This window comes from Pipistrellus kuhlii, unplaced genomic scaffold, assembly GCF_014108245.1.
Source record: "Pipistrellus kuhlii isolate mPipKuh1 unplaced genomic scaffold, mPipKuh1.p scaffold_m20_p_3, whole genome shotgun sequence".
NCBI classification, from domain to species: domain Eukaryota; kingdom Metazoa; phylum Chordata; class Mammalia; order Chiroptera; family Vespertilionidae; genus Pipistrellus; species Pipistrellus kuhlii.
Window position 1 is genome coordinate 35,801,142 of NW_023425529.1, and position 21,375 is coordinate 35,822,516.

General features: G+C 40.7%; 1 protein-coding gene across 1 annotated transcript in view; it reads left to right on the forward strand.

Moving 5' to 3' along the window:
* The first annotated feature begins 853 nt into the window (after positions 1 to 853).
* The window catches only part of PDZRN4 (PDZ domain containing ring finger 4), a 338,913-nt gene continuing 318,391 nt past the window's right edge, over positions 854 to 21,375 (forward strand). Inside the window, 8 exon segments of the mRNA XM_036457791.2 lie at positions 854 to 944; positions 947 to 1,093; positions 1,096 to 1,241; positions 1,244 to 1,316; positions 1,319 to 1,405; positions 1,408 to 1,475; positions 3,804 to 3,890; positions 5,750 to 5,857. Of these exon segments, the coding sequence (XP_036313684.1) occupies positions 854 to 944; positions 947 to 1,093; positions 1,096 to 1,241; positions 1,244 to 1,316; positions 1,319 to 1,405; positions 1,408 to 1,475; positions 3,804 to 3,890; positions 5,750 to 5,857 (807 nt within the window).

Sequence of the window (21,375 nt, forward strand, 5' to 3'; positions counted from 1 at the left end):
CCTTCCCAGTGTAAATGCCTGAGGAAGTAGAAGAGGGATGGTGTGGTGATTGAACCTGGAATCCCAGTGCTTAGTAACAGAGGCTGGAGGCCTTGAATGGTGGTTCAAGTTGTCCCTAAGAGACAGGTTTCCTAAGGCGAGCACCTGACCTTTTCCCCATCCTGGCTGCCAGTCATCCTCCTGCCTCAGCCATCTATCTCACTGACTTCCCTATCGAGATTTGAGAAACCTGGCTCTGGAGATGCCTCGCAGTGATTTTCCTAAGCTGGCAAACAAACCAGGCTGGTGATTTGGTAGTCGATTGCTTTGAAAGAACAAAAGTGCATCTAATTCAAACACATTGATTGCAGACCCACTTGATGCGGAGTGATGAGGAGTGGATGGAATGGACAACCTCAGGGACAAAGATTCTGCTTCCCGGGAGCTAACAGCATTCCGGTGGAACTAGAAGCTATTCCTGCTGGAAGACTGCCTGAAGTCCACCGTGCAGGCGAAGTGGAGCACCCTTCCCCTAAGGTCTGTTGAGACCTGGCCTCGCCCTCCGCGGACACATTTGAAAGAATATACATTGCAGAGCAGCTAAGGGGGGCGGGGGGGTGTCGGGGGGGGAGGCATCACTTGAGGTGGCTTCTATTAGCGTCAATACGGCGGAGCCAGGGGACTTAGCTGGAGCCTGAAAACTTCACGCCAAACTCTGCAATCCCCCCCTCCCCCCAAAAAAACCTTCTCCTCCTGCCCCCCTCCGGGGCCACAGAGGGGGTGCTGTCTCAGGGGTGCCCCGGGGAGACAGGGGTGCTCAGAGGAAGTGGACTCGGCACTCCTGTCCCCTGACCCCCCCCCTCCCCCACCAGCCATGGGCTTTGCCCTGGAGCGCTTCGCCCAGGCCCTGGGCCGGGATCTGGCGAGCAGGCTGTGCCGCGGGGTGCTGCAGGAGCCCCTGTGCACGCGTGCGGGCACGTCTTCTGCGCCAGCTGCCTGCTGCCCTGGGCGGCGCGGCGGCGCCGGTGCCCGCTGCAGTGCCAGCCGCCGGCGCCCGGCGAGCGGTACCGGGCGCTGCCTCTGCGCAGCCTCCTGCACCAGCTGCGCATCCAGCTGCGGCTGCTGCGGCCGCTCGGTCGGTCGGGCGGCGGGAGCTGGAGGCGCACGCCCAGCGCTGGGGGAGCTCCGGCCGTGCCCGCCGCCGGGGCTGCGTCTCGGGGCCGGTGGGCGGCGGGGACGTGCCCGCGCGGGGGGGCTGCGGAGGAGTTCGCCCGGGGCCGGCGGGGGCGGGGGGCTGCGGGGCGGCCGCGGCGGGCGCGGGCGGGGGCCCGGGCGCCAGGGCTCGCCGGGAGGCGGCGCGAGCGGGCGCTGCCGGCGCAGCTCTGGGCGCCGCAGGACGAGGCGCAGCCGGCGGCCCGCAGGTACCGCACAAGTTCGCCCCGTACATGGCTCACGCCCGCAACTTCGCCAGGGACCTGGGCGGCGGCCGCGGCCCGGTAAGCGCGGGGGGCTGCCCCCCCCGGGAATGGTCGGTTGGGGTGGACAGAGGAAGGCTCTTTTTGAGGTTCGGGACTCCCCGGGGAAGGGGATGCCCTCCTGATCCTGCAGTAGGAGGCATCCACCCGCCCGATGTTACTGATGTTCCTATACTATTACTCGTCTCCCGGATGTCCTAGTATTGCAGTGAGCAAGGACTGCTCCCTTTCCGTTTATAGGAGGATTGGAAAGAGTTAACCAGTTTCTATGCCAACTTTCCACGAAGAAGGGGGCTATCAGGAAAACTCGTTTTCTCACCCAGAAACCATGTTCCCCCTCTTTCTGACGCCTGCCCTTACCCCCTCTACCTCGATTTTTGTACCATTGGCCCTTACCTGAGACCAGGAGGCAGGGACCTTGCCACCCTGGCCTCCCTCTCCCACTGCACCAGCATCCCTGCCGCCTGCTTAGCCCCCTCCATGGGCTCCCAATGATTTGGTTTTCCTGTCGCACTGCCCTCATCAGCCACCTTCTACTCCGTGCAGGGGAAGTCAAGGATGTGGGGACCTAGAGTTAAGAGATGATATATGTTTTTTAGACATGAAGAGTTCTTTGCATCACCCCTACCTTCCCTAAATCACCCTTACCTGACTTCTTGTTTCAGTGTTGTTGTTGTTGTTGTTGGTGGTGGTGGTGGTGGTAGTGGTTGTGTGTGTGGTGTGCATGTGGTGTGTGTGTGTGACTTGGGGAACAGCTACATCCATCTGGGGTCAAAGCAGCCCTCCCTCCTCTCCCTTCCTCCCCGCTCTGCAGCGGCTGTTTCTCTTCTTTGTGGAAGCTGCTGGCCCCAACTGAGCTCCGTGCTCGCGCGCTGCCCGCTTTTAGGCCGAATAAACAAGCCTCTTTGCAGCACCCCTTGTTTATAAAGCTGTCACTTCGCTTCTGGAGGACTTCTGCACAGTGTTTGACATTGTTGGTCGCTGCCATGGTGAGCAGGGGTTTAGGAGAACTTGCACTCCATTCAAGGAGCTGTTTCCATTCTTCAGTGTCTTGGGGAGGGGCAACCCGGGGTGCTTCCCTTCTGGGACTCCCTCCAACCCAGGCATGGACTCAAGACGCTTCTGTCCTTGCACCTAAAAAAAGAAAAAGAAAGAAATGTGAAGGGCTACAATGTTTTTACTCTGATAAACGGAAGCACACTGCTTAATTAAAAGACTGGATGCTACCTATTAGTCTTTCTCTATCCTAGTTATATTCCAGATACATTTACAAAATGAGAAGATCTAGAGAGAAGCCAGAAATATGCTTTGTAGTGCCAGCGCAGGTCTCAAGATCTTAGGGAAGCAATAGTTGATGGAAAGGAGTTACAGCCAGAATTATGTGACAGGGAAGTCCATTCAAAAAGTCAAGCTGTGGTTCTCAGAAGTGAGGGAAAACTGCCCATGATCTGCAGACTTCATTACCAGAAGTCTTCTCTGTGCTCCTCAGAAATGTTTTCCCACCACCAGTAGGGGCTGCTGTGCGCACTGCCTGGGGAAAGCTCCTGGGGAAGGGGGGTGATGATGGTAGTAACTTTAAAAGATGCTTATGGGATTTTATCATTCTGAAGGAATTGCCCACTACCAAATATATGATATCTTAGGATAGTGAACATCCATAACAAACACCTCATCTTATTTTTAAAATAGTCTCTACTAATAAACAGGTTGTACATATAATTCCTACTATGTGTTTAACTCTCCTCTGATTTTTTTTTTAATTTAATCTTCAGGAGTTATGCAAAACCCAATAATAATAATAATAATAATAATAATAATATTTAAAATTAGGATTACTGTAACCTGTTATATTCTGCATGACAATGATAATCCAAATAGTACAGTGGAAAGAAATTTATAAATAGTTCACTATTTTTTCAGACTTTCCAAGGTGAAATTTTTCACAGAGTAATTCTCAGATCCTTTAACAATTTATGTTACTCCTTTGTAATAGAGGGGAAAAATAAGAACACTTGCAAGACTAAACCAGAATTCTGTTTTAAATTACAGTGAAGCCAGAATTAAACACTGAATGCATTAGAATAAAAGCTGCTTAATGTGTACAAATGCAATGCCATTTAGTTGAAAATAGTTGTTTTTTCACATGAATGGTTGTTCCCTTCAAACACATACTTTCAAAGTGAATTTAGGAATAAATTAACCTCTTCTCAAAATCAGCCATTCTTAATTGTAAGTTTTTCCCCTTTTTGAATGTTAATTTACTTACAGTGGGGAAAAAGCTTTACTCTAGAATTATTTAATTTTGTGTATCTTTTTACGGAGTTTTCTATTTTATCCTCTTTCTTCCAGGGTGGAGAACATAAGCCATTCACCATTCTATTAGAACGAGAAAATGACACTTTGGGATTCAATATTATCGGAGGCCGGCCAAATCAGGTAACCCAGCTTGTTAATGCATAGCTTTTAGTCTTTGCTTATAAAATAATAAATTACTTTCATTTGTGGATTTTTAGTATAAAAAGCATCTGGTTTGATCTTTAAAGTTACGTTTGTGATTAAATAGTTTCCTTAACACAAATATTCTTGTGTGTGTGTATATATATATATATATATACATATTTTTTTTTGAAAAGCAAAGCAAAACTGCTAAAAACTTCATTCTCTTTACTACTTAAAAAGAAAAGAGTACATTTCATATTTATCCAATGGCAAATTTCTTAAATAAAACTATTTCATAGTAATGTGTATAGGCAATTTTTATTTAATAATATTAGGCAATTATATTGCCTGCTTGCACCTCCTATTGATTATGTTAAGTTGGTCAGTTTTCTGATGCTTACACAGACCAGGCAGTATATGCTGAGTGAATGAATATGTCATTAAAATCAGTTTTGAAATAAGGGATATTGTTTTCACAGTTACATAGGAAATGACATGTTAAAGGACAAGAGCGGGTTTGAAATATTTTTGACTCCCCAAGTCAATTCTTTATTTAATTGAATGAATAATACTTTCTACACTGATGCCAACTGTTTTCAAAACATGTGGGTTATAATCTTTTACTGCATACTGCACTGTAGTTGCAAAGTTTTGTCGTATCCTTTAAATACTACATCAACTTAATCTTCTCTATAACTAGAAAAAGGTGGTGAAGCTTTAAAAGAAATCATGTTCTTTAATTTCCTCAATAAACTGCCATGAAATTTTTGCATCCTGCAATGCAGATGTTGTCCAGGGAACTGTCTTAGAGTTGTTGGCCATATGCTCTATTTAGGTCAGGATGGCGATGGCATATTTCCTCTTTGTGTTTAGCATCTGAAAAACCCAACAACTAATGACTGCTTTGCTTCTGTCTCTAGGACAGTACCATTTATTATGGAAAAAAAATACACGTCTTTTCATCATATCATTTTTGTTTCATTTTCCCCTGAGGTATATTGTTATGAATGCTAGTTAGGTGTTTGACATTTAGGTGACATTTTTTAGAGCCTCTTAAAATTCATGTTAAGGAAGACTAATTAAGGAGAAAAAATGTTATTTAACCTGCCGAGAAGTGAAATGGCATTTAAAATTATATGATGTATTATTATAAGATATTGGGCATTTTCCCTAAATAAGTTTTGCACTGTCGTTGGTTTCCTGGGACTGGCTAGCATGTACCACTTGTACCATATTGGCTACATGTTTGAGGTTCACCCGATCATTAGGCTCATTACACTGAAGTGTGTACCGATTAGCTTTGAATGGTTCTCTTGTAGCTTAGAGTTGATCCTTTGGGATTTCACACGTCAGCAAGCTCCCAGTCTTCGCTGTGACTAGGAACAGCCAGAGCTATATCCCATATCTGTCACTTCACGAGGCTAAATTATATTTTGAAGACTATGACCACCTCTCAAACCAGTTATATAGTGAGGCTGGATATGCTTCTTGTTTTCGTTAACTTACAACCTTTTTCAATCACACCCTCTCTTTAGAAATGGGATGCTCTATAAATCACATGGAGGAGCCTGTTGATATGGCCTTGTACATGCCCTTTCCCCATAGATTCTTATGCATACTTGAAAACATGAGGTAGATAGATAATCTGGCCAGAGATGCTGGACTCATTCATTAAAGCTGACATCTTGATGAATGACTGGTGTTAAGTAAGTTAAAATTCAGTGTCAAATCCCCAGCTAAGAAAAAGAGTTGCATGTTAAGGAGGGTTGGCAGTGAGACATTTACCAAATTGTCCTTGATCCAACTAAAAACTTTGTTTGCATCTTTCTTACTGCTAATTGTTATATTTTTAATAGAATGGTCAAGAAGAAATATCAAGAGAAGGAATTTATGTTTCAAAAATTTTGAAAAATGGACCTGCTGACAGAGCAGAAGGCTTGGAGGTTCATGACAAAATCATTGAGGTAAGACAATAATAAAACACAAATATGATTCTTGGCAGAAACATTTGACATTTGAAATTTCCAAACTTACTGCTTTACCTTGGCGTAGTACTTATTAGAATGTATATTGAACTAGAGTATATAGTACACATCTCACCTATATTAATTATTAGATATTGGGATAAAAATAACCTAAATGTGTTAATGTAGTTTCTAAATGTGTTAATGAATATCTCTGTTTTAATAATTGTCTCTCCCCATTAACTGTGAAGGTGATAATTAAATGTTATAATTAATTTTTATAACATTTCAAAATTAGGATGATAGATATCTGTTGAAGGACATTTTGTTGAGGAACTATTGCTATTTTTAAACTTGAGATTAGTACATTATGTAGAGTGTGATATTATTTATAAATGTCTTTTAATACTTCTTAGTTAATATGGTTATTTTCTTCCTTCCTTTTTTTTTACATAAAAATGAAAGAAAGCACTTTTTTTCCTATTGCGAAAACCTGCTGGGAACTCTTCATTTCCTGTAGTGTGCATTGTAGCTGTATTGTTGTATTTGGGGTTGCAAAGTGGGGTTGGCAAGTTATTGAAATTTGGGCTATTGATAATGGAATTTTGAGTCACACTGCCCTTCACCAACCCAGTGCTTTTGGAATTTTAACTGGATGAGATAGTATTATTTAGTGTTGCCGAAAATGTTTAGGGTACTTTTGTCAATGGGGTTATTCCCAACGTATTAGTAAAGGCTAAAAAGAAATTTGGAAGGTGTACTTGACTCTCATTCTTTTGGGGAAATTCTATTTATTTATTCTAGATTATATAATCACTAATGATATCTTTATGAATGCTTGTATAAAACTATCTTGATGGGGACTGTTTTTCTTTATTATATTTTGAATCGAGTTTTAGATCTTCATTATTTTTTCATTAAACACTTGAATTTTGAATAATTTGACCTAGGAAAGGGTAAACAGTATAGAAGAACCAATTGTTTTCACTTTTGAAAGGAAAAAAAAAAGATCTCATAGCATTTAGAAATCAAATGACTAGGCACTTTGAGGAAGAGAGAAGTTTCTTTGGCTGAAAAACTGGTTTTTATCTGAAGAGGCCTCTGGTAACAAGGTTTTCTCCTTCCAGTTTTATAGCCAAGAAAGGACAGACCTACTTTCACTGACGCTATCCAGGTTGTCTTGACAGTTTGCCTAGAGGAGACATTTATATGCTACAGTTTCTAAAGTTAGAATTGTTCTATTTCTACTTGTACTTGTGCAGTATAATATAAAGGGCAACATAATTCAAACAAAAACATTTGTCCTTTTTGCTTTCTGTCTTATGTCTAAAGCCTTTTGGTTTTTCCAGTTAAATGAAAAAGGAAGGCTTGCATTTGACACTATTCGAAGGGCTGGTGGAATTGAATACATATATTGAAGTAACACACAAAGTTACAAATACACACAATAGAAACATGCACTAGAGATTTAGAAAATAATTTATTCTAACTAAGTGACAGTGTTATGCATGCTTCATTCATGTTGCCTTCAAAAAGAGGAAGAAGAATTTGTCTTATGTTTTGGTATAGTATTTTTATTAAAAATTTATTGGTTTTGTTAATGTAAAGAAGTAATTCTATAAAAACTATGGCTGATAAATGAAGTTCATCTAGATATCTATCTCATACAATTATTAATACATATCAAAATAACCTTATATAAATCATCTATACTAATAATAGACAAATATGTAAATTGATCATACCTCCATGATGCCCACAGCCAATCAGGAGTGAGTATGTAAATTAACCCAACAAAAATGGCCCCTGAACACTGAACAGCTGGAGGTGGGGTTGGACGCCCCCCTCCGTGTAGCCTGGGCAACACGGCGGGCATCCCCAGGACCCTGCCCACTCTGAGCCTATGTCCAGTGTGTGTGTGTGCCAGCTCCGAGAGGTGGGGGTCCCAGGGAAACCACTGGAGTGTCTGGTCCCGTCAGCCTGGGCTGGGGGGTGGCTGGAGTTCAAAGTCCTTTTGGTTTCTGCAGCCCTGTACCTGAAATGGAAACCAAGAACAAGGGGAGCACCAGGAATTTTGGGAATTGTAGTTCTGGTGGCAGACCTGTTGTGGGATCTCCTAGACACTAGAGCAAAATGAGCCTGGAGCAAGATACTGTTGTGGATGGGGGATGGAGGGAAAGAAAAGGTGAGAGACATAAGTAAAGTCAGAGTGTCAAGGAAAAATTCAAGGGAAGATATCCTGCAACTTCTAGGAAATCTCCACCAATGGAGCAAAATAAAAAAAGATGTCTATTATTCTGTGAGCACCAAACCAAACTGGGTTGGGATGTCAGAAAATTTGCTATATGATTACAAAGACAGACAGAAACTCCTAGTTTGGAGAGAGCTGCCCTGAGGTCTCCCAGAGTAAAGAGGTTTCAGGTCAGGTTTCAGGTTTCAGGCTGAGGGACTCACCCTCCATGCACAAATCTTCATGCACTAGACCCTTAGTACAAGATAAAGATCAAAGACATCAACCATGGGAATCTAAACTATGATTTATAACCTGCTGTAGTGGTAATGTAATATCACCTCAACATGCACATATTAACAGCAAATGACAAGAGGTGAAATTTGCCTCATTGATAGGATTTATCAATGGTTCTTTTATTCAAGGTATATTAATAATATGCATATTTGTTATAGTTCTAGCAGAGATTCATGTGACCACATTTTCAGTTAAGAAATAAGTTAGACAATATGTATATTTCTGGAATGTTGTCTGTTAAATAGTATGAAATAGTTTAGGAGGGGGATTATTATAATAAATCTTTCATATTTAGTTGTCCAATGATGCCATCATGTTTTCAGTGTAAATAGACATTTGTGTGATTTTATTTATATATATATACTTTTAAACAAGTAGCATGTTTGTTCTTGTGCATATATGTGTGTGTGTAAAAGATCCCTATATACCAATTAAAAATATTTGATGCTTTTTAGTTATTTTAGTTCATCTGCTATTGTGGAGCCAGTCAACTTTTCACATTTTTTAGCAGTGGGAAACTGATAAAAAATATATTGATTAATTTTAAAATGTGCAGCTGCAGAAAAACAGATTTAAAATAGGGTTTTTTGTTTTGTTTTGTTTTGTGCTCAGTGATGTGTTTACTGAACTAATGTGAATTTCAAATATCCATGCTGATTTAACTCTAGTTCAACAAATAAATTTGTTAGCAGTATAAAGTGTACCAATAGTGCATAAATTTGTTAGCAGTATAAAGTGCACCAATAGTTCATATACTATGAAACTACTCATATGACCTACCTGCCACAGTCTGACATATGGCCAAGTGCTTTGAATTCAGTGATATATGACTGAAATAAAAAAAAAGAAACTGTTAGACAATTTATTTTTCCTTACAGTGAAGACATGCTGAAAATATTTGGGCAAATTAATTGCTTAAAGCACACATTACAACAGGTTATGAATTGTTCTTATAAAATAAAATAAAATTTAAGTCATTCAATTGAAGGAGAAAAAAGAGATATTGTTAAAGATTTGTTTCTATTGGTTAAAGATATTTTACTAATTCTAATAAAAATATTAGATATAATAATTTTGCCAAACTCTAACAAAGGCTAACAGCTTCCAAAATAATATTTTTTAATAATCTGCATTCCATGGAAGCTGATCAAATAAATTCAAGAATCACAAAAGTAAGACAATCACAGTTATAAGGTAAATATATGTCTTATTTTTCACATAATACAAGGCAAATTTAGTTTTGGAGTCAGTTCCATGAGAAACCACATTGACCACTTTCTAGTGGTAACAGAGGTTCACTTCGACTCGGAATTCACCAGAGTGTGTATCTTTTATTTTCTTTTTTTTTAAGTGTATTTTTCGTGCTGTTTTCCACCCCTTCCTGACTCAAAGGACCCACTATCAGAGGCTCAGGCTCAGTTCTCTAAGAAGGCAGTACCATTACTGAAGTATCATCATGTTAGATGCCCAAGGGGCTTGTGGGAGGGAGTTGAGAATCAAAGTTCACTGCTGCTGTCAGCAACTCTTCCATTATTGCTAGCACAGGTAGCTAGATGTTAATAGAGAAAGGAAGCAAAAGGAACCCCCCATCAAGACTGTTCATTGGCTGGCATTTCTGAGGGAGAGAGAAAACAGGGGGAAAGTCCTCTGCTGAGAGCATGCGCAGTAGAAGCCAGGATGGCAGCCATCAAGGGGAGGTGGCTAGCCTGGGAAAAGGGTTGGATTAAATGAGATCTAGGAAAGGTATTGGTTAGAGGGAGGGCTGAGCACATACCTGCAAAGGACTGGAAAACTGATTGGTTATTTTGGAAAAGTGCCTGATCATTCTCAAGCCCAGATCCTGTAATCCAAGTTCAAAAAAGCTCTGGAGCTCTCTTCCTGCTAACACTCACATTTGCGCATTAGCATCCTCATTCTCTCTCTATAAAAACCATGTGGGACTAGCAGCTTCCTGGGACACCCCCCCCCCCCCTACCCCCAGGAGCTGCGCTCCAAGCTCAGGCCTGGGCACTGTTGAGGTGCAGCCAACAACAGACTAAGCTAGCCAGATGTGGGCAGAGACTACACTGGACTACCTTGGCATGGTACGGGATTTTTGGACACTGGCCCTGTTTCTGGGCCTGATGAAGACAAGGCTGGGCTTTGGCCCCAGAAGGATAAGAGCTGAAGCCTGGCCGGGCCTTTGCATTTGCTGCAGTTTCAATAAATCCTTACCACTCCACCACAACCTCCCATGGGGCTCCCCTGAAATGCTTTCCTCACAATTCTGTGAAAGAACCCCATTTCTACCGGCCACATTATTTTTTCTGTGATGCTGAAAGCAGGCCGTGCCATCATAACCCCAGAGTGGGAAAGTGAATAGAAGGGTGGATGGTCATTCCTGGGTCTTTGTTCACACTTCCTTCTCCTTACACCTCCTCCAGCTCCTTGCTAAGTCTGTGTGATGTCTCTCAGCTACGGGAGGCCCGGGAGTGGGGGTGGAGGTCTGTGTGGTCTGTTGGAAGAACAATTTGGAGTAGAAAGCCGACTTCTTATTAGTGAACATATTAAAACCTTTCCTCTGTATTGAGCTTGAAATCATGATGAAATGGCGTTTTCATTTACTTTAGAAACTGTTCCCACATTGAACAATGTCAGGGTAGCACTTTCTAGAAAGTGCTGAGTTTAATACTTGCAGAAAGAACTTGACAAATGCAACGTCTCAACAGGGATTTCTTAACTATTCCAGATTGCCAGCTACACTTTCCCCCTCCCCCCCTTTAATGTTCTATCTTCTGCATTTTATGTGACTACTCCGAACGGCTAAAGTCAAAATCGTTGGTGGTTATCATGTTTATTCGCCTAAGGCTCTGCACAGTTCCATGACAGCTGTTAATGCAGGAAATTTAAATGCGGATCGGAGCTGAACAGGGAGGAGTGCTGTGGAAGCAGATCTGTGATGTGCCACAGCTGTATGTGCCTGATGGCACAGTGCACCCTACTGCCTCTGAGCGGCCATGCTAATCTGTGTACGCATCAATAGCATTTGCGAGTTTTGTAGATCACTTGTAAATCTGGTGGAACATTAGTTGCTGTTGTTGTTATTTTTGACAAATTGCCGTTTAATTCGAACACATCACGAAACTCATCAATAACACGTTGTCATTCCATATTTTAAAAGTGTATTTTAACTGTTCAAACAACATTGACTGATTAGCTGAGAGACAAGAAAGAACCAAAGGCAGTCGTGTTAGTGCAAGTAAAGAATTACATTTTAATGAGATTTGTAATCATGACTAAATGTTACTTGCATGGAGTATATTTTTAACATCGTGATCTAGTTATTATATAATTATATGTTTAACGTCTCTTGAAAATTACTGTGGTGAAGTGGGAAGAGGATGAATACTGAAATTGAGACGATCTGGCTGGAGTTCCCATTCAGCCTCTCTCTGGAAATGTGTGTGGCCTTGAGCAAGCCAGCTGTGCCTGAGTTTCTGTGCCGTTCATAGTTACTGTGTGTGTGCAAAGTGCCTGGCACACGGCAGGGTTTTGGAAGCCACTGTTGTGAGCCTGATGTGTCTCATTCGATTTACGCAAGGTCGTTTGTTCTCTAGGGCACGGAGCCAATTCAGGGGTGGGTGTTTTTCCTTTTGTGAAGAATCCAGGCCACTCTCCCCCAGCCTTCAGTGAGTCCCATTTCCGTCAACACCACAATGTGGATGTGTAAGTGTAGGAAGTTTTAAGTTGTACAGTTTTCACATATTCATATGGACAGTCAGATGTAAAAAGGGCTGTCGAGAGAAAAACCATACACTCATGATTTAGCTCAGTTACTCAACAACTATTTGCTAAGTCCCTATAGATGCCAGATGGCATACTCAGCGTTGTCAAGGAGCAATAAGACTAGTTTTCTGCTCCCAAGTAACTCATGTGGTAGAAGTCCTATTTTCTGCCCCTGCAAGGCCAAGCAGGCTCTCCTGTGAAGCTGCTTCTTTAGTTGTTCTGAACATAAATGGTCATCACCATCTAGTTTTAGTGGAATGACAATGGAGGTTTAATCTAGTGTTCCTGTTCTCCACGTAGTAGATCAATTTTTTAAAATATATTTTATTATTATTATTATTATTATTATTATTATTATTTTACAGAGAAGAAGGAAGAGGGATAGAGAGTTAGAAACATGGATGAGAGAGAAACATCGATCAGCTGCCTCCTGCACACCCCCTGTGGGGATGTGCCCACAACCAAGGTACATGTCCTTGACCGGAATCAAATCTGGGACCTTTCAGTCTGCAGACCAACGCTCTACCCTCTGAGCCAAACCGGTTAGGGCTAGATCCATTCTTTTTGAGAAAGCATGACAGGGGTAATTTAGGAAGATAGTAGAATATGTGGATATAAGATAGTATCGTCTTCTATCAACCGCCCAAGTATGGTATTTTATGTTTAATACAGGGTGTGCCAAGACCTGTCAGTATCTCAGTCATTACCTAGATTCAGGCTAATGGGAAGCCAGATCCTTAACTAGGAGCCTTTAAGGTATGCAAATATATATAGTCCATGGGACAGCAAGTAGAAGTCCTGCTGACCACCAGGGCCAGGAGATCTATAGGCTTTCCCTGGATGGCAGGTATGAAAATACAGATGAGTATATACGTTCCTTTCTGGGAGACACTGAGGAGCTGCATTGAAGCAGAGAGGGTGCGTACAAAGATGGGCTCTCTGGCCTATGTCCCCCGACATAGCCTCTGGGTGTGTCCCAACCCAAGGCCTTCCCCTAAGGCCGAAACTCCAGGACAAGCAAGTATGTAGGCCTCTCTCTTGGCAAGGCTGGGGGTGTTTCATCCTGCTTTCTGTGTAATGTCCTCGGGGTGGTAGCCTTCCAAGAACTCTCCCTCCATTGTTATAATCCCAGGGGATCCAAAAAGCATCCTCTGGACAGCAGCCACCCAAACTGGGGTACCCCACACACAGAACAGTCCCACTCGGAGAGATGCTGGAGCTCTGAGTACTGCAGAGCGAGAACATGAAGACAGTGCCCGCCCTCCCTGTCCGAAGAAAGGTTAGGTCAGCCCTCAGAGGTGTGTTCCATGAGAAGCTTCCCCTCAGGCTGCCCCTGGAGATAAGTCAATTGGCCTCTTTCATGGGAAGACTAATCTCCTAGGCCTGTTGCCTCTGGCTGTTTTCCCCAGGGAGGGATGGAAGCTTAAGAACTCTTTGGTCCTATGGGACTGGGAGCACAAGCCCTCAGGCCATCAGACCCAGGCAATGGAGAGGTGTCCTCTGGGAGCAGCAGCAAAATTCGGGGTCCTCGGCAAGGGTTCCTTTCTGGAGGATGCCGGTGAGCTGGAACGAGGCAGAGAGAGGGAGCAGAGGTGGTGTCTCCTGGCCTCTGTCTCCCAACAGCCCTTCTATGGTGGTGAGGCGCAGCTACAGTGTTTGGACAGGTTCACGCCTTGGACTGATCAGAGGGCACAATCCTCATGTGCAAGTCGAAGCTTGGGCTGCGCCTTTCCAGCATAATCTTAGCCTACAGCTGTAGTTGTAAGCTTGAACCTATGGTCCTAACAAGTGATATAGGCTGCAAGGAACCAAAGCTTGATCAGGTGCATGCAACTGAGTAGGACTGAAACACAGGAGAATGTTGTAAACATCTTGACCACGCCCTTACTTTGCCGAGTGGCATCTGCTATAAAATAAAGGCACGGCTTGTGGGTGCTGGCGCTGTCTCAGCAAGCAGCATCCCCCTGAGACATTCTCTATGCCTTCATTCTCTTGCCTGTCTTTTCTAAGCGTTTCGGCCGCCCCACTCAGGTTCACCTTGGCCGTGCTGGTGTGGCGCAGATGGTCTCTAGCTGTGTACCCAACCAGCAGAATCCTTACCCTCAGGCCAAAGCTCCTGGACAAGAGACTAGGCCTCTTCTGTCTGCGCTCTGTGCAGTGCCCTGGGAGCAGTTATTTGCTAAGAACTACCTCTTGGATTCCGATCCCATGGGGCCCGGGAACATAAGCCTGCCTGGCCTCCAGAACCAAGCCATCAAGGGGCAGAGCCTCATAGCAGCTATAGCAACCAAGTCAGCGGATGTAAAATCAGGCCGCCAGATGTGTGCACAGCTCTTCTCCGGGAGCTTCTGGTGCTTGGAGTGAGGCAGAGGGAGTGTGTAAAGATACTGCCCTCTGGGGAAATAAAGAGGAAGAAAAAAAAGAGAATAAAGGAAAACAAAGGAAAAAAAAAAAAAGAAAGAAAGATGGTGTTTGCCAGCTTCTATAAGGCAGAGGGAGAGCGCGGAGGACGCCGCCCACCTTCAGGGCTGCGTCCCTGCTAAGGCCTGGGCGGGCACATCTGCATTCAAGCCATTTGTCTGCTCTTTCTCGTTTGCCAAGCCTTGCCTGTCGGTCTCATGAGCATGTGCCACTTTGGTCTTCACAGCCAGGTGTCTTGGGGACTAGCCTCTCAGGTGCCAGTCTTAATAGTTGGGGTGCCCAAAGTGGTGCACAGACCCTCACTGCTCAGGGAGAAGATCCAGGATTTGAGTTTCCAGTTGAGGGTCACTGTGCCATGGATGGAGTTTGTGGTAAAAAATGTATCTCTGCCTTTGCTACCCACTTCTTTGTGGTCCCCTTTCACTTACCTGATGCCTAAGGGTCTCTCCGCCATTCTTAATTTCTTGGATTTTTCCCCCCAGAGGAAATTGTTTCATATTCAAGTGTAGATTTAATATTTCTGTGGGAGGAGATGAATTCAGCCTCTTCCTACATTGACATCTTCAAGTGGAACTTCTCTAATACATTGCTGAGGTTTATTTTAAAATGAGCTCTGAGTTGATTTTAGGGCAAATTCCAAAATAAGCCATGCCTTAGTGTCTTTGGTCCTCCTGTTTCCTTCAATTATCATAGTCATCTGATATCTTCTTTCTTATGTTCTTATTTCTCTGTAGCATTCATCTTTAGGAATATAGATAGATGTTTGAGTAATAGATCTGCCCCACTCTGGGTATCTGAACTTGAACTGGAGATAGTGCCTCAATGACTCTCAAGTTTTGATCATTTTCACCTTGACTAGCACAGTGGCTTTAGGAATAAACTTGCCCTTCACCCAGTCTCAGCCATTTGCAACTCAAGTTGCCTACTACTGTCAGGGTTGTCTTTTCTTAGTTTTTCTTTCCCCTCCTTTCCTTAAGGACGTCATTAACATTACATTGTCAACAGGATAAAATCAAATTTATTAAAGAAGTAAAAATGGCCCTTCAAAACCTTTATTCTTTAAAAAAATGTTTTCTCTTTCAGACTCCCCTCAAGTATATTAACATGAAACTCCTCCCCTTTCTTATCTTCACGCCTGCCTGCCTTTATTCCTTTTTTTCTTTTTACCTGGTGTTCTCCCACTCCTATGTCTGTTCAGGAACTGGCAAGTTTCTGAGTAGCCTCAAAAATCCTCCACTCCCTGATGCCCCGCCCCTCAAATCCACCAATGGGAATTATTCTCTTATCTCTGTCGCAAATAGGTTTTTATACCTCTCACTTTCATTTCACTTTTCATATGCTGTGTTGTGTATTTATTCTTTGATGTGCTTGTCCTCCCACAAATGTAGAGGTTTCTTAAATGTGGTTTAAAATTTTATTGAACTTAATAGCTCCAGCACCCCCCCTACTCTTCTCATTGTGTCTGGCAAACTACAGGCATTCTGTTCATTTCCTTTGATGGAATAAGTGAATGCATAGACTTAGAGCTTGAAATTTTAGGCATTATGGTTAAATACAAATGCTTTTCAGGTGCCAGGTGGGCAGTTCTTGAAGGCTAACCCTGTTACATCCTATTCCTTCTCTTTGCATCTTTATCACCACGGAAGACTTACTGTGTATGTTTCAAAATCTCTGTGATCTAGTGATAATAGACTAAAACAATTGTATTTCTCCACAGTTGTTTCTTCTAGCTTGTAAATAAAAACTAGCCCAATTCTACAATATGTGTTTAATAATCTGCTTATGTAAATTCTTGAATGGGCTCTGAATACATGTGTGTTCACCTTCACCCTCATGCATAGTTTTGTTATTGAATTTGAACACTGGTAAAGCTGACTGAATTCACATGCTTGCCTGCAAAGCAGATTTGTAGAAAATGGCATTGGACCGAATCTGGAATTGAACAAAAACACGATTAACCACAGAGGAATGGGAAAGATGAAAGATGTTTTCAATGGTTCCAAGTTTTGTAAATGGTTTGGTGAAAAGACACTTAGAAGCTTCCTAGATCACTGAGAAGTAGCCAAGGGAAATCTTTCAAGTTCTCTTGCTGAGAGCTGCTTGGAATAATTAACAGTAGCCCCAGTGTGAGGCTTTCTGAGGAAGAACTCAGCAAGCTTGTTGCTTGGAACTCTTTAAGCCAAGTTTAAGAAGACTGTCCTATTGTAGACTACACGATCTTTTAGTGCTAGTAGATTGGGGTGTGTTTCTATAGACAGGAATACAGACTTCTCCATTCTTTCTTAGAGGTTGTTCTTTCTACTCCAATGTGAAAGCATCACAAAGGAGAAAAGGGCATGGATTCGGTGCCTGGTTCTCTCCACCCTGTGAATTATTGTGACCACTTCACAGTTCAGTGGCTTTATGGACAGTGCCTTTCAGCTTCCCTCTTTTTTAGCAGTTAATAGTGAAGGTTCTTAACAAGCTTATGCTTTCATAATCAGCACCTCGGGTAATTCATTATTATCTTCAAGTTAAAAAATACCCCAAAGAATAAACATTATTCATTATATGATTTAAAATATTTTAAACAATTTTATTTTGCCCTAAGGGTATAGTAATACATCTTCAACTCATATGATTAGATGAGCAATTGACTGTGCTGCTTACTTGATAGGGAAGTAGTTACGTTTTATAATATAGATTAGAATAAAATTTAGCACTGAATAGCTAGAGAATACATAATATTAAAATAAATTTTATGGTATTGTTATGTAAAATCAGGTAATTTGATAATTTACCCACATAATGTTTTATATTGAACAATATATTTACTTTATGAAATCATAATTTAAAAAGAAATTATTAATTAATAAAATGTTAGTCAAATAAAACAATCCATTTTCTACTCTCTGTTTCTGTGAGTTTTATTTTTTTTTGTTCAGAAGGTAAGTGATACCATGAAGTATTTATCTTTTTCTGGCTAATTTCACTTAGCATAATGCTCTCCAAGTTTATCCACGTTGTGTCAAATTACAGTTGGTTTTTTCTTTTTCACGACTGAATAATATTCCATTATATATAGTATATGGTAGTTCCATTTTTAATTTTTTGAGGAACTGCCCTATTTTTCATAGTGGTCACACCAATTTACAGTCCAACCAACAGCACACAAGAGTTCCCTTTTCTCCACATTCTCACCAGCATTTGTTATCTCTTATCTTTTTGGTGGCAGTCATTCTAACAGGTGTGAGGTCGTGTCTCATCCTAGTTTTGATTCGTATTTCCCTCAGGATTAATGAAGTTGAGTAAGAATTCTAGGGTCTATACCCTTAACTATCACCTGACACTACCCATTATTAAGAGTTATATATAGTGATTCAGGGTAGATAATGTATAATTAGTTAAAGTCACATTTGATGAAATTAATGGAAGGCATTTTATGTTTGGCTAAAGATTAGGTTCTTACAATATAGGCAATGAGGAGTCAGTGATCACTTTTGAGCAGGGGAATGATCTGGGTAATGCAGTGATTAAAAGAGTAATCAAAACTTGACTTCACTGATGTTTAAATAGATTGGAAAGTGAAAGTACTAGAGATAGGGAGTAGTGGGTGAATACCCCTATATATGCAATAATAAGGGCCTGTAGCAAATACATAGAAAACTGCCCAAAAGTAGTGGCAACCCTGATACTTGATTCATCATACTTATATTAAATATTTTCCCATGTCTTCACTTTTCTACAATATGCTCATCTTAAATCAAGAGTGCTGCTGGATGCTTATGCATAAGTAGATTTTTACAGAAGAGTCCCAAATCCTAAGTATCTAGGGCAATGAATGAGCATGAAGTGAAGTCACCCATGTAGCTGGCATTCAGATCAAGAAATATCATTACAGGCACTTCAGGAGTCTCCTGTATTCCTCAAAGTTTTGCCTATTTTTAGATTTTGTATAAATAGAATCACACAAGAGGTATTCTTTAGAATATGACTTCTTTATTTAAAATTATGTTGGTCAAGTTCACCAATGTTACATCTGACTGTAGTTTCTTCATTCTTATACTTGTGTGACTATATGACTACAGCACATTTTAGTTATCAATTTTATCATCAGTGGCATCACTAGTTCTAGATTATTATAATAACATTTTAAACATTCTTGTATGCATATATATATATATATATACATATGCATTTCACACACACACACAAGTAGGGGTACATTTGTACAATGCAGAATTATGGGATATGTACATGTTCAGCTTTGGTTATTGCTGCCAAACAGATTTGTTAAATAGTTGTAGAAATTTACATTCTTACCAGCAGTGTCAAAGTATTAGTTACTCCACATACTTGTAAAGACATGGTATTGTCTCTGTTTGAAATATTTAAGTTATCTAGTAAAGTGGTGTATGCACAATCCCTTGATGTCTAATGAAGGTAAACATGTTTTGTGAACTACCTCTTCATGCATGTTGAACACAGAAATTCTAGCTTTTTATGCACCTTCAACACCTAATACACTTCCCAACACACAGTGGCACTCAGTTGTTTGATGAATGAATTAATACAGACATGATTATAAGAATAAAGCAAAGCTATTTGCATTGCTAGTAAATGCTATGCTTCTACTGTAAAAAAATGTTGAATGTAAATGAATAAAATTAAAAAAACTCTATGCCTCACATATGTGAGATGTGCAATAAATATGTACTAAATGGATGAAAAAAAGCCTTCCTAGGTTTCTTTTAAACATAGATCTATCACAAAGCGATTATACCCTTCCTACCTTACCCAGTTTTTCTAGAAAAAGTAGTTTTCTGTTTCCTGTGACATTAGCACACACATCATCTTAGTGTACAATTTTTAATGTTACTGTTTTTGTAGGGTCAGTCTTATGATGTATATATCCCTTCCGAAGCCTTTGTTACAACGTCAAAAAGATTAATATGATCCCTAAACAAATACTTTTGGCCTAGATATACTGGGTTATTACAAACCTGTCACCTTACTGGATGTGCGCGTGCTATTTTTTCAGAAGCATAATTCTTTCCAACAGATAAGAATTATCAAAGAAAAATTCTTTTCTTTCCTAACCTGAGCTTTCATTTAGAGAAGATTTATTTTTATAAACCAGAATTTTAAAATGCATATGTCTTCTTGGAGAGGCATAATTTCTCTTGGTCCACATTAGCACTCCAAGGGTGTCAAGTCCCCCTGGTTCAGAATTAGGTCATGGAGGCATACTAAGGCAGCCTTAAGACAAAAGTAAATCCCCAGGCACACACCTGATGAGATATATCAGAAGAAATAAGGTCTTGGCTGAAGATTGTTACCTTAGTAAGCAATTAAAAATGATTTTCACATAAAAGTTAAAAGAAATGCCGAATACTCTAGCAACCTTTTACATAGCTAAAGATTTTATATAATGTGGAACCATGAGTTACCAAATAAATTATCGAACTGTAATTTGTACATATATATCTGATACAGAGAGAACTCATAAAATGTATCTTAGCATAGAATATAAATTACATACCAAATTGCTGTTTATTTTAATCATAATAATGATGACAATGATGATTTTAAAGACTAATAATAGTCTTTAACATTTATGGCTTCCTATTGTGAGTAAATGCTATGCTAAAAGCAATATGTAATTAATATTTTGGTGCAGTTATAGGATACCATGAACAGCAAGTTAAACTTGTTAAGGTTCAATTTTATCATAATAAACTTGTTTATGCCCAAGGAGAAAATATGGGTTGGTTTATTTGGAGGAAGAATGACCATGAATTGACATATAATAGAGACATATGGAGTTGATGATTCCAACAACTTTTTAAGCCAGGGGGTAGAATTTAAATTAATTATAGTATTAACCATATGTACTGCTTACCAAAATACCAAGGAAATATAGTGATCATTATGTCTTTCTTGTAGCATTTAGATTTTGCAATAACTTTATTGTTAAAATACTCCAAAAACATTTAGTGAAGCAAGTTATTAGACAGGTTCATTCTTTTCTTCTTCTAATATTTTTATTGAATTTATTGGGGTTATATTGGTTAATAAAATTATATGTAGGTTTCAGATGTACAATTATATAATTCATCATTTGTATATTGTATTGTGTGTTCACCTCTCAAAGCCTAGACTCCTTCCATCACCATGTTTCTCCCCTTTACCCTCTTTTACCTGCCCCCATTTTCTATTCTTTCTGGAAATCATACTGTGGTCTGTCTCAATGAGTGGATTTTTCTCAATCCCTGCACCTATTTCACCCAGCCCCCATCCCACCCACCCCCAACTGTCAGTCTTTTCTCTGTATCTATGAGTCTGTTTCTATTTTGTTTGTTTATTAATTTGGTTCATTAGATCCCACATATATGAAATCATATGGTATTTGACTGATTTATTTTGCTTAGCACAATACTCTCTAGGTCCATTCATGCTGTCACAAAAGGTAAAATTTCCTTCCTTTTTTAATAGCTGAGTAATATTACATTGTGTAAATTTACCAAATATTTTTTATTCACTCATCTGCTGATGGACCCTTGGGCTGCTTCCAAATTTTGACTATTGTAAATAGTGCTGCAGTGCACATGGGGATGGATATAGTCTTTCAAATCAATGTTTGGAATCTCTTTGGATATATTCCCAGAAGTGGAATCACTGTGTCTTAAAGCAGTTCCATTTTTCTTTTTTTCTTTCTTTATTGATTAAGGTATTACGTATGTGTCCTCATCCCCCATTGATTCCCAGAGTTTTTATATTCCTGATTTCTTTCCATATGAAACATCTTAGCTAATTAATCTCTATT